This window comes from Pygoscelis adeliae, unplaced genomic scaffold, assembly GCF_000699105.1.
Source record: "Pygoscelis adeliae isolate BGI_AS28 unplaced genomic scaffold, ASM69910v1 Scaffold38, whole genome shotgun sequence".
Taxonomy (NCBI): domain Eukaryota; kingdom Metazoa; phylum Chordata; class Aves; order Sphenisciformes; family Spheniscidae; genus Pygoscelis; species Pygoscelis adeliae.
In genome coordinates this window covers 18,086,821-18,104,725 of record NW_008825614.1, presented here as the reverse complement: position 1 = coordinate 18,104,725, position 17,905 = coordinate 18,086,821, and the positions used below count along the sequence as shown (strand labels likewise).

The 17,905-nt window shown below is 37.6% G+C and overlaps 1 protein-coding gene across 1 annotated transcript; it reads right to left on the bottom strand.

The window, feature by feature from the left end:
* Positions 1 to 17,566, bottom strand: CRY1 (cryptochrome circadian clock 1). The gene is made up of 14 exons (XM_009333067.1): positions 17,559 to 17,566; positions 17,211 to 17,319; positions 13,500 to 13,642; positions 11,935 to 12,119; positions 10,488 to 10,576; positions 9,746 to 9,886; positions 9,339 to 9,650; positions 6,090 to 6,241; positions 5,794 to 5,996; positions 4,881 to 4,982; positions 3,514 to 3,606; positions 2,243 to 2,314; positions 2,040 to 2,147; positions 1 to 17 (listed from the first exon to the last, which is right to left on the bottom strand). Exons 1-13 carry the CDS (start codon positions 17,564 to 17,566, stop codon positions 2,044 to 2,046), a joined length of 1,713 nt encoding a protein of 570 aa, XP_009331342.1. The 3' UTR covers positions 1 to 17; positions 2,040 to 2,043.
* Between the last annotated feature and the right edge of the window lie 339 nt (positions 17,567 to 17,905).

The window sequence follows — 17,905 nt, the reverse complement described above, 5'->3', positions numbered from 1 at the left end:
CTTCTCTTCCAATATTGCTGCAAGAAAAAAGAAAAAAATATTCTTAAGCAGTTTGTTGTGAGTCTTTAAAGAAGGCAGAAATAATTCAAGGGACCAATATTCTTTCCCCCCTTCTCAGTGTAGGAAGCCCTGTCCCCATTTGTACTGGCCCAAATACTCAGAATTCTTATTTCTTATCCCTTAGAGGCCAAAAGGGTAAGAAGAAAAAAAAAAAAAAAAGAGAGAAACCCAACATCCTCTGTACTTTAGTGCTACTCAGAAGGCACACATCCTTTTGCCAGCAGTGTTTTTGAGTATCGTCTTGGCTGATTTTTGTATTTGACTATAACATTTTTGCAGCATGCTTTGAACACCCCTAACAAAATCAGTCTTCTCTGCCAAACTAGAAACCCCTCCAACCTGTCTCTCAATTGAAAAAGAGCTTAGACAGGAACCAGACGTTCGCTCTGCAGGCACTTCTTCTACACAGACATGAGCACCTAAGGAATTCTGCAATACAAAACATGGATGCTGAATGAATCTACACATACTAAGGATTAGACAGCTACTGAAACACGGACTCTCTTGGAATTACGTTCCACTCAGGCCCATCCGAGTACCAGAAATCAGTTTGAGAACACAGAAGCACAGTTTACAGTGCTTCCAGTATGTGAGAAAATAGCAGATGGATCAATCGCTAAGGTCTCAGCTCGCTTCAAGTCACAGGCATAATGGAAACAATGCCGTGGTTCTTCACTGAGTCAAATCGGTACAACGCAATTGTTCATAATGCACCGCAATAAGTTTGTCAAAGTGCTGACACCACATAACAAGCAAAATTAGATCTTGCTGTCAAATCCAAATGAAGTGGATTGAATTTCCCTTTTTATCTCTAGAGGTGCTAAATGCATCTTCTATACTTGCTGTATGGAATCCCTATCCTCCAGTTCCACCAAAATCTCTCCATGTGCTATTCTCTCACCTATGTATTCTTCAAACCCCATAATGACCAACTCATTTTTTTTTATTTTTTTTGTAAAAGAGAAGGATGGAATGACACGTCAACCACCTTTAATCTATGCAGCCACACTCCTAGTCTTGAAATCTTGTCCCCTCCTGTTTCAGACAGCCCTCCATTCTTTGGCTTTCCTCCTAAGTAATTACTCTTTAACTTGTCTTTCAGGTCATCTTCCTTACTCCTCTCAAATCAAGCTCCCTGGGGGAAGGGGTATAACATCTTTGGCCTTCTCTTTTCTCTATCCTGTTCCTAAGTAACTTTATCCAAAACACAAAATCCAGTTATCTTCTCTATGTTGATGATTTCACACAAGTCAAACACTCTCTCCAATTTACTGCTTCTCTCTACACACAGTCACACCTGTTTGTGTCTGTCTATCTAGCAATGCCTCCTTCTCCAAATTCAAGTACTTTTCACCACAGCTTTTCTTGACAAACTTTGGCAATCTGAACATCCTGCTTAGGTTACAGACCAATGACAAATGCTCAAGTCTTCAAACCTTTCTTGTCCCTACATCCTTGCATGCAATAACTACATCAGCATTTTGCAGGTTTTCTGCAGTCTCTCTCTAAAACGTGTTCTGCTTAGTCCACTTGTATGTCTAAAACTCTAATCCAGGCCCTGAGCCTTTCCTTTTAAGTTGTGTTAGTCTTCTGCTTCAGGTCACCATACGTCCACAGAAACAGTGCTGCTGGCACAACTTAAGGTGAGATGTGGGAGCAGAGAGTAACAGAAGCTATGTAAGCAGCTCTGCTAATGTATATGAAACCACAGTTTATCCACATCCTTTTCATTAACACCTCGATCTGTGTCTGATAGTCTTTGGTCTGGTTCTATGTTTATAACTATTTCCTATCTCATACTTCGTAAATTCTCTAGAGCCAGGATTTTGTATTGTTTGTTTGTACAGTACCTGGAACTGAAATATTTACAGCAATAATTTAGGATCCTTTGCATTGCAGTGATATAAATGTTATCATAGACAAAATCTGTACAGGAATTTACTCATTAACAGGATAACTTCAAGGTTCTCAGATCTTACCAGTTTAATTTGTGCTCTGTCGCTGGACTTTTGGTCCAACGCTCTGAGTTTCTTCTTCTGGATTTGGGCGTTTCCCTGCACTAATGCCAGTACCAAGGGCCGTTCTTCCTGATAATTTAAAACCAGTATTTACATTAAGACTCTATTGCACCTTTATACATTCAGGAAAAGCATTTCGGTTTTTTTGTTGTTCTTTAAATTACCTGCTTGCAATAAGTGTGATTGCTGATTGTCTCCATGAGCATAGTGTAAGATACTACTTGCTTGACAGTAACCTGTTCAGATACAGTAGATATTTATTATAATAAATAAAATTTAGAACTGCAAGCAAGTGTACAATTACGTTCTTTACAACAACAAAAAGGAGCCAATTGATTTATTTTCCACCATCAAGAAAAATCCCGCCAGAAACCATCCTGAACGCAGAAGAGATCTTATGCAAAAAAAAAAAAGCCTCATGGCAGTCTACAGCAGTTAAATATATATGCACTTATGCAGGCACAGTGAACAATATTAAGTGTGTACATATTTATGCATTATGTTTGCAACAAGCAGAATGCTTATATATCCAAACACTTTAATTCTAAGTTGTTATAAATTTTAACATTTGTTCTGCCAAGTCTCCTCATCCTTTTTATTATTCTAGTATAACAATACTAGTGAATCCTTAGCATAAGTAAGGTGTGGGAAGAAAAAAAATGCAAGTAACTTGAAGATGCAAACTATTTTCTGGTTCACGTAAACTATCCACTGGTAACCTTGACACTGAGTGCTCTGCATAAATAGTGCAACTTAGTACAAGCAGTTGCAAGGTTTCTTATTCTGAACAGTTGTGGTGTTCCGGTTATGTTCTGGAGGCTTAAACAAAACACAGATTACAGTCTTTCATGATCAGTAAACACACAACCTCTGTTAAGACTGCAAAAAAAAAGAGTTGTGCTAAATTTGATTGCAACTTTGATCTATCACAAACCACAGCTTAAGTTTCTGTATAAAGTAAGTAACAACAATTTGCCATATTTGCCACGAAAATATTCTCATGTTGTGGACAATATGAGAATATACACACAAAACTCTGGAAATCTATTATATATGGACAGAGTGGTAGATCAGGGAAAGATAACATGCAAATTTTGCTATCAAATACACAAAGTGAACTTCTTTCTTTCAGTGTCTTTCATTTAAAGTAACCTAGGATAATGTTTATTAATTTTTGTTTAGTCACACTTGTGGTCCCTCCCACTCAAAACATATGAATACTGTTCTAGATGAGCATTTTAGAGGTAAATGTGACAAGACAAGCAAGTTCACTCTAAGAAATAATTGTTATGTTTCAAGAACAGAAACAAGGCCAGTTTAAATTGTAGACAGCAGCTGTCACCAAAAATCTATCCATGTTATTTTGATGTTTTGTCTGTTTTTCCATAGTTGCAAGGATTCGGAGATCCTCTACAGACAGGCGCTGCCATAATACCTTGCTGCTGAATTCCACTTGCTCCTATATGGGAGTCTCCCAGGGCACATGGCTGAACAACTGTATGACCATCACCAGTTCCCAGCTGAGCTCCTGGAGAGGCAGGAAAAAGACTTAAACATAACAGAACAGGTCCCAAAGCTCTAATGCCTTTGTCTTTCCAAATTCACACTTGCAAATTCAGATGAAAACACACCTCCTACAAAATGGATACGTTTCTGATGTGAAAAGCGTTAAGTAAATGTATACATTTAAGTATATATGTATACACTTTAAGGAGAAAAAAGTGTACATAATGTTAATTTTTTAAACTAAGCCCTTCCTGTCTTCTAAATCTCAACTTAAAAGAAATAAAAGCTCAAGCACCCAGCTTCAAGGAGTCTAGACTAACTCTTCGGGAGGAACTGTACTGGCTGAGAACAATAAGGTCCATCTTCCTCCACAATCTGCTTCTAACCTTGACTAAAGCCTAAGGAGAAGACAAAGCCAGTAAATTTCCAGTTCTGCTGTATCCTTTTACAATGAGGAGTCCAAGGTGTACATAATATTCAAGATGTTGATGCACCATGGATTTAGACAATGTTAATACTGTTTTTATTTTTTTTCTTAGTAACTAGTTAATGCTAGTCTTTGTATGTTACAATATGAATGTTAATATTCTAAAGTAATTTTCATCAAAACTGTATGATAAATTATATATTAAGTTCTTTCAGATACTGTCCACCATCTTGTTGACATTATCGTAGAATTAAATTCCAGTAAGCAATCTAATGCTAGCATTAGAAAACTTTACAAAATAAACAGTGTTGACTGGAAAATTCACAAATCACTCCTTATTACAAATACCAGGATGCTTGTAGACTTCTAGAAGAAAAGTCACATTCAAATGCTTTTGAAATCAAACCGTTTGATACATGTTTGGTTAAACATGGAGTGGTTAAACATTGGAACAGGCTGCCCAGGGCAGTGGTTGAGTTACCACCCCAGAAGTATTTAAAAGACGGGTAGATGAGGCGCTTAGGGACATGGTTTAGTGGGCATGGTGGTGTTGGGTTGACGGTTGGACTCGATGACCTTAGAGGTCTCTTCCAACCTTAATGATTCTATGATTCTATGTTAATAAGTAATTTTCAGGAAGAAAAAACAGGTTAAAAAAATCCTTACATGTTTGAGAAAAAAAATCTAAAGCTGTTTTCATACAAATACTACCAAACTCAGTGAATAAATTTGAAAACGTTTGTGATTTGCACTGAAAACTATCCTGTGAAAACAGCTCCTTCTTGTTATACATAATGCCCTTGGCATTATAAAAGAAGTTTGTGCGGTTCAGTTCCAATACTTCTACGTATTGAAAGAATTTGACTGACCTCCTGTACTACCACAACCAGAAATGCTTTCTCCTGGTGAATAGCCCATTAAGCCACCATTTCCATTTCCATTTGGATTAGAAGGCACTGTTGCAAGAAGACCTAAGAAACAAAATAGCATAAATAGCCATAAAGAAAGACAGGAAAAAAAAATATTAAGTGTAGCGTGCTTTTTTCCTCATGGTAGCCAACTCTTCACCCTCACCCTGAGTGGTCTACCTTTATAACAGGAGAACACCTCTCCATCTTGCCTACTTCTGGGATCTCGCCAGAGTAGTTGTGAACTAACTAATTTTAGTTCACAATTACTTAACAGGCATTTTCTACATAATATTCTGCATAACATTTCCAATATATATTAGTTACGTGCATTCGCTATGTTGTGTTGAAGTGCAACACATCCTGATTCAATATCCAATATCTGAATACACTGACTGCTTCCACCTCCCTGAGCAATACAAGTGCATGTGATTTACCTCTCGGAACAAAGACGACAGTCTTTCCTAACTAGGAAGGATGCTACCAGAGGTTGCACTGGTCTCTGTTTGAGCTACAGCATTTGCAAATGCAAATACAGTATGGCTGAAGTTATGAACCACGTTAATTTTCTAATCACTGGTATTAAAACCTATCTGTACAAGAGTATTAGAATGCACAGAAGACCCAGTTTAACCAAAAAACTTCCAAAAACCCATGGAAAAAAATTTCCGGGTAAGATTTGGAAAGAGGCACTCCACTCTAGCTCTTTCTTCCCTTTCTTGGTTACATCTAGTATTTTCATTTATTTGGATACACAACACTGGTCACCACACTGAGCTCACACCTGATTACCACTGCTATGGGACAAAATTATTAATTGCTAGAAGGTGAGAGAAGTTTTGAAATAAGTAAAGCCAATAGCCTATAACCATACCCAGTCCTCTGTATCGTGAAAGCTGCTGGTAGATTTGTTTCATCCTCTCAATATTCAGACGGCTCGCCTCTGCATGATTTACCATTGGTTTGGGATAATTAACTCCTATAATACATTTTGCAGCCTTCTGGACGCTCTCTGGGGCATTCCAAGGATCATAGATGTATTTTGCAGGGAAACCTCTAAGTGCTGGCAAATAACGTCTTTAAAAAAAAAAAAGGTCATTTTAAGTATAAAGCCACATGACAGTTTAAGCAACATCCACGAATCGCTGCAATTTCTGGATTGTGAGTTACCTGATATAATCCCCATTTGGGTCAGTTCTTCTGCCAAAACCCACTGGACAGTAGCAGTGAAAAAACTGCTGAAAGAAGGAACTACAGGATAGCCACATCCAGCTTCCAGCATTCACACTCCAATCTGCATCAAGTAAGAGCTCTTCAAAGACCTTAAGAAATTAGAGCAACACGTTAGTCTGAACATGGCACACCTTCGAGACACCTACTTTTTCAGGAATTGTTCTGAGTTTCTGATTTCAGCAGAGGAAACCCAGCTCTTCAACGTAGCAACACTTTCTTACGTGGCAACATTCACAGAATGCTCAGTACGCAACTGCAAATCCTTACCTAAATGCCAAACTCAAGAACGAAAGTGTGATAGCCTGTTTGGCTTTTACCCTGTAACAAAACTTGTAGACACCTCAGAAAGCTACAACCAAAAAGTTACACATTCTTGCATAAACACATCCTTAGAAAATAAATCCTCAAAGGATGGCTGGAGCCTGACTGCTTGCAAGGGGCATTTGTTGATTTCAGAAGAGTTGCTTCATCACATTACAACCAAGTAAGCTTTCCAAACTTCCAGAAAACAGGGAACATACAAAGCACATTTTAAACTCAAATTGTCAGTCTGAATACCTCAACTTGCGCAGCACCTTTCACTATGCGAGGACCACCAAGAGTAGAATTCAAGAGTTTCAGGGTAGCTGTGCTGGTTTTGGCTGGGATGGAGTTAATTTTCTTCATGGTAGCTAGTATGGGGCTACATTTTAGATTTGTGCTGGAAACGGTGTTGATAATCCAGGGATGTTTTCATTACTGCTGAGCAGTGCTTACACAGAGTCAAGGCCTTTTCTGCTTCTCACACCACCCCACCAGCGAGTGGGCTGGGGGTGCACAAGAAGCTGGGAGGGGACACAGCCGGGACAGCTGACCCCAACTGACCAAAGGGATATTCCATACCATATGACATCATGCTCAGCATATAAAGCTGGAGGAAGAAGAAGGAAGGGAGGGGACGTTCGGAGTGATGGTGTTTTGTCTTCCCAAGTAACCATTACATGTGATGGAGCCCTGCTTTCCTGGAGATGGCTGAACACCTGCCTGCCCATGGGAAATAGTGAATGAATTCCTTGTTTTGCTTTGCTTGCGTGCGTGGCTTTTGCTTTACTTATTAAACTGTTTTTATCTCAACCCATGAGTTTTCTCACTTTTACCCTTCCAATTCTCTCCCCCATCCCACTGAGGGGGAGTGAGCGAGCGGCTGTGTGGGGCTTAGTTGCCAGCTGGGGTTAAACCACAACAGTAGCACAAACATTCAGAAGTTGTATTCTTGAAGGCCAATAGTTTATCTAGTAAGTCACAGTTTTAAGGATGCACACTTAAATTCCTGGAGGTATATGAACCACCAAGTATGCTGAAGAATGGTGGGACAGATAACGAATTCTGGTCTGAAGACAAAAAAAGTCTTCTCTGGTAATTGCTACCCCTACTATATTAAAAATAATCCATGAGGAAGTTGAAGATTTATGAGGGTCTTACTTTAAATCTGGAGCTCAATAGTTGTGAAACATTCAAGTTTCCAGCATTGTTTTTTAATTATTAACACAGACAATACTAACTTGTATAAAAAGAAGTTTCTCTGCTCAGTCAGAACACTAGCAATACAGGCTAACAAGAAATAAAGAGAAGCCTTATTCTTTGAAGGAGAACATTCAAGTACCTTTTATAAAAAGAGTGCACTGAGAAGTAGTTTTCAAAACAGATACTTATTTAATACATTTTTTTGCAAGTTCTGGTTTTCCTTTCAAAATTGCATTGTCTCCATATGTTCCAAATAAGCCATCATCTTTCTTCACGCTAAGACACTAAAACATAACATCTTACTACTGCCACTCAACTTCAACTAATATTATTCCAATATAAAGTCTAATAAGGTAATACCATTAAACAAGGCTCTCCCTCTCTACATATATTCAAGGCATTCATTCTACAGTATACACTGAATAAGTGTTACAAAAGTATCTTTGTCTAAATATCTGCGACTATTTGTAAAAAAAAAGTGTGCTTTGAAAAAATAAGATTTATCTTAACACATTTTAAAAAACATTTTAAATAGAAAGTGACTAATAATGTAACAAGATCTTTAGATGAACATTAAGTGTTAGCACACAACTGTTCCACTAGATGCTGCAATGTAATAAGACTTTGGAAGTAACATTGCCACAGAAGGCAGATTAACTTTTGCTAGCTATGGACTTAGGAATTAAACATCCTTCCACTGCACAAGTCTGGGCCCTCCATATATCTGTATTATTTCAAAAATAAGAACAAGTTGGCATTTATCTGTAATATATAGCTTTGTCATTTGTCTGAGTTACCTACATATGTGCATCTTCAATGTCTTTATCTATGAACTGCAAAAGGAAAATTCCTAAAGCAGCTTATGTTGTTGTGTAACCAAGATAATTTTTTTTTTTTAAATGAAAGGTGTTTCCTAACAACTGATTTGTTAAGAAAGGTGAAATTTCATACATATGAAATACATATGATTATATACATATATGAGGTCACAATCCTGATGGCAAGTTAATTCTTTTTTAGATTTCAAAAATAAAAAACTATTTTTAATTAATTATCATTGCTCAGTAAGAGATGTGCTACCCTTCTAAAAAATGTAAAACCGATTCAAAGGCTGAGATTAAATTATTCCATTCTTTTCTTCAGAAGACTGACATTTTTCATTTGAACTTCAGCATCTCTTGAATACATGCATAGAAATTAATTGCACTGAAACTTCAGCCAAACCATGTTGCCCATACTCACACTTCTAACATTGGGTGAAGGGAGAGAAATTGCTGAAAGGACATTCTCAGCTTTTAGTTTTCTCCCTTTAATTCCCGTGGTGCTTCCCCTTCGCAAAGAAGCAGACACGAGATGTGAACAGAAACTGTTCACACAGTATGACTGGAAAGAAATTTCAATTACAAGAGTAATCCATGTTTATTTGCCAAGATTTAGGAAGAAATCTCAAATTTAAAAGAAATGCAGACCTATTCTGACTGCAAGAAACGCTCTGATTTTCCAATAAAAGGGGGCATTCAACAGGCAAAACTTCAGCACCACTGGTTTAATCAGAACCGATTTAATTTTGGCCACAGTTTAAGGTTTAAAATTCAACTTACACTGCACAGTAACAACAATTCTAGAATGACTATCTGAAACTTTAACAGGCACTTTAAGAAATTCAAGAATAAGAAACAGTACCTTCATTCCTTCTTCCCAGCTAATCCAGAGGTCACCTCGAGTCAAAAAGCATGCTACAGCATGCCGGGCTAAATGGTGAATCCAACCTTCTTGACGAAGCTGGGTCATAATTGCATCAATCCAAGGAAAACCTGTCCTGCCTTCTGCCCACTTGGCCAAAGCCTCGGGATTCTTATCCCATGGAATTTGAACACAGATAGGATTCCCCTCCATTTTATCAAACCGTGGATTGTTAGTTGCCGCTGTGTAGAAAAATTCACGCCATAACAGCTGGCCATAGAGGGAGAGGGGAGGGGAGCTGTTCTTTTTTACCTGAAGATCATCATTAAAGGAAAACATTTTATTAGGAGAAGTAGGGAAAAATCATGGCATCCAAGAATGTGTAGATGACTATGTAGAAATCATACCTTTTTGTACAGATCTGTTAACTTGAAATAAAAGAGACGACAGGACAAACAGCCAAAGCGGAGGTAGGGACTAAGCCCTGTAGGGCTTGCCAGAAGGGAATTTGCATTCATTCGTGGTCTTTCAAAGTTTGCTACCCAAGCCTTAAAAAAAAACAAAACAAAACAAAAACCACACAGCAATTATCAGACTACAGACTAGGTAGCAACATGTAAACATAAAGGGAGAAGTCATGCACTATCTATAACTGAATCCAGACACACTGGACAGATGATCACATTACCTATGATAGCTAGGGGTTCCTCTTGAATCAGCGGAATCTCTAGAAGATAATTCATCTCAATACAGAAGGCATGAACTGTCTTCCAGAACTACCTATCCCTTTCTTTTAAATACAGAGGAAACCTAGACAGCTAGCAATACGTTAGCTTTTAGAGGAATTCCCCTTCAAAATTATAAGTATGTTTCAAGTAAAATTACCTCCAAAGAAAAAACAATTAAATTTTTTTGAGTAGAAAACAGTATAACAGACTTTCTCTAAAATTCAAATTAGAAGACAACCTGCTATCATCTTTTAAAACTAAGAAACAGCAACTTGACTTAAATCATTATATCAAGGCCTTGAGTTCAAGTTTGTGGGTTTGGATTTTTTTAAAAACGACTTGCCCAATTCCTTTTATATTCCATTGCAAAGAGCAACTATGTTTCCCAGAAACGTCATATTTGCAATGGTTTGAGACATACCTTTCGTTCTAAATGTCTTTCCAATCGTGTGAGAGCTTCTGTTTCTCCTCCTGGCCATACTGCAGAAGGCAGACCATCTGTGTCAAAACCTGAAAAAGAAACAGAAACAAGGACATTCCTTGTTTGCTTATACTGTAGGGCCACAAAATTGACTGTATTGATACTTCACTAAATTTTATTGTATCTTGAGAATAACTCTAAATTGGACACATGGCAAAGTTCAAGTTTTAAAACAGTATGCACAGTCTTATCAAAGCACACTCAATACCTCTAGCTTGCAGCAAAATCCAATTTTTACTTTTACATTAATTTACATTACAAGTTGTACATGCTGAATGGTCTTGCTTCAATTCCATTTCTTCTGTTTTTTTTGCACAAAGTGACCTTTCTATCATTTTCCAAATTATTTTCAAGTTCTCAGCTCTGCCGTATGTGGGCTATCCCAAAACCACAACTTTTTTTTTGTAATTACTACTAAGAAGCAACAATTGCTATTGTAATTTACAAAATGTGTAAAAACTTTTTCCATCAAGTTAAAAGCATGAGTGCTATCTTCAGAACATTCCTAGGTTTCATTGACCTTGACTTAAATAACAGATGGGGATTATTGTCAATTAGATGATAAACACATACTTTAGCTGCAAAAGAAAGATGAAGGTAACAAGATTCTTCCACACCCCCAACACTTCCCCCAAGATTGTTTACCAGGTGCATAAGATAATGTCTGCCTATAGTTTAACCACTGTATAGTGAGATCTTCCCTTCTTACAAAGGCTTTAAAAGCAAGGTCTGTTGTATGAGAGTTCAAACAGACTAGATAGAGCAGCCAGAGCTTAGCCAGAATCTATCCAGACCCTTTTGTTAGCAATTTGGAGGTCATACCACATTTGCTTGTATTCCGGGGTGGGGGTGGGGACACGATGACAGGAAAGAGGGGGGATTCACAGGACAATAGCTTGATACTATTTCTTAAAATCAAATTTACAGAAACGTAAGATTTTTTTTTAAGAAGCTTCTAAAATAATTATTTGCCTTATTATTATCTTTTTTTGGTATTGCAAGACAAGAGGGTTTTTTTAACTAACTTGTAAAATGACAGATTAATGACCTGAAGCACAAAGATACCAAATGCATTTAATATAAAACGAAGTATCAAAGACTATTAGTAGCTTAATGATTATTTGGTACCATGGGAAAACGGCTATGCTATATTACAAGAAGCCAAACAGTACTTACTGTAGTTTGATCTGACCTCCCATTTAAAAGAAAACAACTAAAATTTACATACTTTATTATCCTTTTTTATTCCTTTTGTACGTCATAATTGTCATCAGTTTAACAATTAACCATAAGTAGAACCTCTCTCATGGTTATTATAAGTATTATGCTTTTAGTGGTAGATTACATCCTACTTGTTTCACAATGTCAAAGCAATCTTAGAACATACCTAGCTCTTCAAGTGATGGAACACCGTATTTCTCATCATGGTCATCAGAAACTGGAGTAGTACATTTTTCCATTACTTCTGGGGTTATAGTCTCCACTGGCATCTCCAGTGGTTCCATTCTACTAATTAGGGTCTGGAATCGTTTGTAAGTAAGAGGAGGCTGTCCTCCATTTAATTCTATTATTCTGGATTGAAAAAAAAAGAAAAAAGAAAAGAAGTATGTCAGAAAATAGTATATAACAATTTTTTTTTTAAATAAAATATACACACACAGAAAATATCTTCTTACCCGCCTCTAGCATGTTATATAAAATCACAGATATACATGGTAATCCAGACAGTTTGAACTTTAATTTTACCATTCTTTTTTGCCCATTAGGGAGACATATACATTAACTGTTTATAACCGAGTCAATTATTCTTCATTTCTGGGTTGAGGAAAGTCCCTCAAGAACAAATAAGTAATGAATATGGACGGCTCAAGGCAAAGAAAAATACAGATCAGCAAAGCAGATGAGAGACCATAGCTACAGAAACATACATCCAAGTCACCTACAAGACTATGCTATTTGCATAAAAAAAACCCCTATTTTTCTATTCTGATATTGAGAACAGTAGTCAATATTACAGCTGTCTTAATATGGGGCAAAATTAAGGTGTGGTTTATACACAATGACTGTTGTAAAAACACACAGTTTCTATATTTTGCATTGTCACCTTAAATATATCTAAAATTTCGGAAACAGGAAAGCTTCAAAGAAATAATTTACAAAGTGGTAGATGGAATGAACTGTTCATTTCGGGGGGTGCTTGGGCGGGAACAGAAGAAACAGAATTTTCCATTTAGGATTAAAAAAAATCAGGTATTGGTTTCAAAACAGTAAATAATTCCCTTTCCTCCCATATGTTTAGCTGCCTCTCATACATTGGCTTGTAACAGAGTAAAACGGGCATCTACCACAATAAATTACTCAATGTTAAGAGAAGCCAAGTCATACTTTTGAATAGTGTGCGGATTATGTTTCTATAATAGGGAGCTAATACTAATCCATTTAAATAGATCTGTGGAAAAATATAAACAAGACATTAAGTAAGGCAACGCAGGGATATCAAACAATCCCCAATTACTTACTGGATACATAACTGAGAGGAAACAGTTCTTGAAAAATAAAGGAGACTGCTAACTTGAGTACAGCAAGTGAAATAAGGACAAAACAATCTAACAAAACAATGAAACAACAACAGATCTTAACTGGGAGAAGTTGCAGGCATGTTTGAGTAACCTCATTATAACAGACAGATAATTAACATGACCGTTATTTTCAGAAGAACCCCAAATCAAAACTGTATTTCAGATACGGTTATGTACCATTTTTTGGAGTTGCAAAGTTCTACTCAGTATGTAATAAAATTTGAATGGATGGATAAGAGAGAAACATGGAACAAATTTGTAGTCTTCCTAACTATAAAACTTTCTGCGTAGAAAGTAGCACACGATATCTAACCAAATACTACGTAAAATTTATACTTTTTTTCTTTTTAAAATCAGAGGTAATGTAACTTACTTGTCTAGGTCATATAATGTATGGGAAATTCGAACAATGACCTCCACTCCAGCTTCACTAGCCAGCTTCTTAATTGCTGCATCTCGTTCCTTCCCAAATGGTTCAGAATCATATTCAATAGAAAGTTTAGCAATATTCCATTCCTGCAACACAAAACAAAAATGTGGTCCTTCAGCAACTCGGCTGCTTGACGGAAAGTGAGGGAAAGGAGAACGGGAAGGACAGGGACAAGATGGAACACCAGCTATTACCTGCTGATAGTTGTCAGAGATACACAAAGGCCCAAAATACATTTAGAGACCCAGACTCACAAAAATAAAGTCCATCGTTTTGGCATCTAAATAGGAATCAGGCATAAAAAAAGCCTCTATCTGTTCCATTACTGTGGGTGCACACAGTAATGGGACAACTTCCGTGCAAATGTTGAAAACTCAGCTCTAACTTTAGGATCCATATACCTTCAGAGACACAACAGAAGGGAAAGATGGCAGAGGCTGTCTTCTGGACAACCAAACACTACATACTTTCCTTCCCTTTTCCAAATCCCTACCCCTCACCCACCAGAATGGACAATCTTCAAATTCTCAGTTTAAAAAAAAAAACAACAAAAAACCCCTGCCTCCTAAAAAGAGGACACCTTCAAGTCTAATACCCTTTATGTCACAGATGCTGTTACCAAGGCCAACAGTAACAGGTGGGGGAAAAGAAGCAAAGGCAGGCATCAACTAATGGCTAAGGCTTCTGCAACAGTAGGAAATTGGAAAGGTGAAGTATGCACAGAATGATCCTAGAAAGCCATCCTGCCATCAAACTCAGAGAAATACCCTTCTAACCCCTCAGAATATTAATCATTTGATTTAAATACACCAGCCAGACTATTTCAGAGTACTGGATTTACCCCAAAGAGACAAGGGGCACCCTACGCTGTTCACTTAGAGTTTCACTTCTGAACTCTAGCTCTCTCCTAGATGAAGCCCAGGTAGAACCCTGAGGGCAGGCGATTCCAAGGAGTGCTTGCTCTTTGAAAGAAGGCTTGGCTCCTTCCATCATTAAGTCTGTCAAGACTGACCCAGCAGGCCCTTAATCCTCAAGCAACCTCCTACACCCTCATACAACATTTATTTCACATTTCATAATGTAAAATCACCGCCTGACAAGTCGCAGCAGATACTTTTCCAAATCTTCTTTCCTTTGGCATATTGAAAAGAAAATCATAAAAAACGTTGTCCAAGAGCCAGAGCCACGTCCCCAAGGGAGCCAAGGAACTCTAAGACAAGTGCTACGTGATGTGAATACACCCAGATCACATCAGCATGAGCTAGGCACTTAGAAGAAGTATGGACACAAATCACTTTGCACATACTGCTGGATGCTTGTAGCAACACTGATGCATTTAAAGAATTAGAGATTGTTCCAATTCTATTTTCTTTATCAAGCCAGTCCCAAAGAACTAGAGATACAGAGCAGACCATGACAAATTGAACCAACCAAAACTTGACTGGTTCAAGTTAACCAACAGGCGCCAAGTGGGTGCCTGCTACTACTACTTACATCTCTGCAGTCAGTTGGAACCACCACCCTCAAGTTACTTAAAAAAATCAACCAAACAAAAACCAAACAAAAAACCCCAAACAAACAGAAAACCTAAATGAATTTTGCAGAGGCCTGCAAAGTCCACTGGTAAAAATATTCTGTCTCTATGCACTACTCCAGAGGATGACAGCCTACTGCTGGTATCAGCAGCACTGTTAGCTAGTAGTGCTGAAAAAAATGTGACACCGAATTCAGCGTCTTAAGGGAAGCAAAGCTGCTCTGAAGGACTGGAAAGAGGAAAGCAAACAGTCATATATATATACACACACACAAGAATGAAAGAGCCTAAAGGTCCTTGAAGCCTTTTGCAAGGATAAAGATTGATCAGTGCTCTGCCTTTTGAAGGAATTGTCCTTCAGCCTGTGAAAAGGAAAGCCCTACCAATAAACAGCTGTGAAACATTCATCCCCAGGAAATCCACAGATGCTGGAATCTGTGATGGGGCTCCCAACACAAGGCTCTACAGAAGTTCCACTATCTCCTACCATTACTTACTTGAAGTTATCTTCTCCCAGCCAAAAAACATCTACGTGTGTTCTTCAGGGTCAGGATCATCGCTCACCTTTGAGACTGATAAGGATGATCTGAAAAGCTTGGTTCAGTGTTATATGCCCTTTACTGCACTGCAAGTGCCTCATGTACAGCTACTGCTCCGGCAAAAGAGGCTGAGAGATTAATGATATGAGATAGATGCATGTTCCAGGTAGTCTTCAGCCAAAAGTTGAAGAAGTCCTCAAGAGCTTCAACAATGCCTCTTACTTGTTTGAGGACAGAGGATGTCCTGAAAAGCTCCTCAGTGAACAAATACACAATAAAAAGACACTTTTTGGTAATTTGAGGAACCAGAAGACATAGACAGGTGTGAATGTTCTTTTTTGATTGCTGTACACTATCTATATGACAAGTTATTTTCATTACCGTCTCAGCACTAAAATTAATATTCTGAAAATGTAGCACACCAATGCTGTTAGGCATAGAAAGATCAGCCTACTAGGAAGATCTGAAACAGGAGTTGTCAAAGTAGCCACTAAAGTATTTAAGAAAACTTATCACAGGTCACTCAAATCCAGAAGGCAACACACACAACAGCAAGATCTTTGCCCCTATGTAAATGGAATCAAACCAAATTTGGCAGGCAGATATAAAAAGCTTGAATATCTGGGGGGTTGCAAGCAGCAACTAATGCCACAGTACTCCTGCAGGAAATTCTTCACTGAGGGGAAAAAATCAAGAAAAGACCAGTCAGAGTATCATCCAGTTAGCATTTCACAACTAAAGCACAAGACTGAAGACAGAAATGTGAGTTTTGGTTGAGTTTTTAGCTTGGTGTTGAAGACTTGGGAATAAAAATCTTGAACAGATGATCTCTTTGGAAAAACAGATATTTATTGTCCCTACACAGTCTTGCTTATCTGTCACCTCAATCCAGTCATTCCGTAAGAACTTTTCAAATCAATCTGCAAAGTGTTCAGTGTTACTATCCCATTATAGTATTGTTACCTGAAATACACTATTATCCATGGAAGACAGATTAGTATCAGTAACAATCCCTCACAGCCTTAATTTGCTCAATAATAAGACCCTTCCCCACAAAAGCCTTAAACTTCTTTGACTAGAAATTGCTTTTTACCTGCACTATGCTTTTACCAAGCCTACTACCAGCAAAAAGCTTATTAAATCATTTTTAATGGCCAAAAAGCAACCACAGCAGATATTTGGCCTAAATACAATATCGCTTTTACAGGTCAGGCTTTGAACCTGGATTCATGTGCACAGAATTATATTTCAGTATTTCAAAGGGAACCTGGAAAGGAAAATTTAGTAATATTACAGTACCTAAACTTAGCAAACCATTAGAAATCAGTTCCATTTCTGGAAAGAAAGAAACGAAATACTGCAAAGTCTAAGAGCAACTCAGTTCAGTTGGTGATATGCATATCAGAGGGGAAAAACCCAAATCTAACAAAAACAAACTTAAAGAGAAACTGCAAGGATTGTTAAGTATTTGCATGGATAACAACTTGCACTGAAGTATATGGTACAAGAAATATTCCTAGTTGAAATTAGTTTGTCAGTCATATTTATGGATCGAAACAACAACTGCAAGGTGGCATTTACCTTAAAAAGTCTGGGGAAAACATCTGCTGGCTGTCCACGAATAACAAACAAACGTGAATTCAGTTTCCGTAGATTGGCATCAAGATCCTCAAGACATTGAAGCAGGAATCTGGAAGAAATTGTAAAGAAACATTTATTTTCTGAGGCAAACCAAACAATTTTACAATAGAAAGGGAACTAAGGGGAACAATCCAAGAAAGATTATCAGACCTTCAGTATTTGGTGCGTATTTTGGTGATGCATACACGTTCACACCCTAATTACACTTAGCTTACAGTAGTTCAATACCATGTAATATATTCAACAATACATAATTCAGAAAAACAAACAGCACTGTTAAGTTTTCACCTCAACATGATTCAACTCTGGAATGGACTAAAACGTACTCAAGTCTTAACTAAAACTAGAAATATTTTGTCACTCTAAAGAAAAAAGCACACCACAGAAAAAAACACCAACAAACAAACAATCAGCTGTTGGCATACGGCTACTAAACTTAAACCAAGTCCTTCTTACAACACAGCAGCCTGAACTGTTACTAAAAACAGCATACCAGAGGACTACATGGTCATAACTATCCCTTTGGCCTTCATTTATAAAAATAGCCCTCTATATAACAAACAGTTTCATGAATCTTGGCTGTAACCTCACCTGAATTATTTAATGAGCAAATAAGGGGGGGAGGGGGGGGTGGC

Bases quoted from the DNA above. Each gene is read 5' to 3' on its own strand.
- CRY1 (XM_009333067.1), bottom strand. The intron at 12,120-13,499 runs GTAAGTTACATT...TTTTCAATCCAG, and splicing joins ACATTATATGACCTAGACAA to AATAATAGAATTAAATGGAG. The intron at 10,577-11,934 runs GTATGTTCTAAG...TTTCTTTTTCAG, and splicing joins TCCATCACTTGAAGAGCTAG to GTTTTGACACAGATGGTCTG.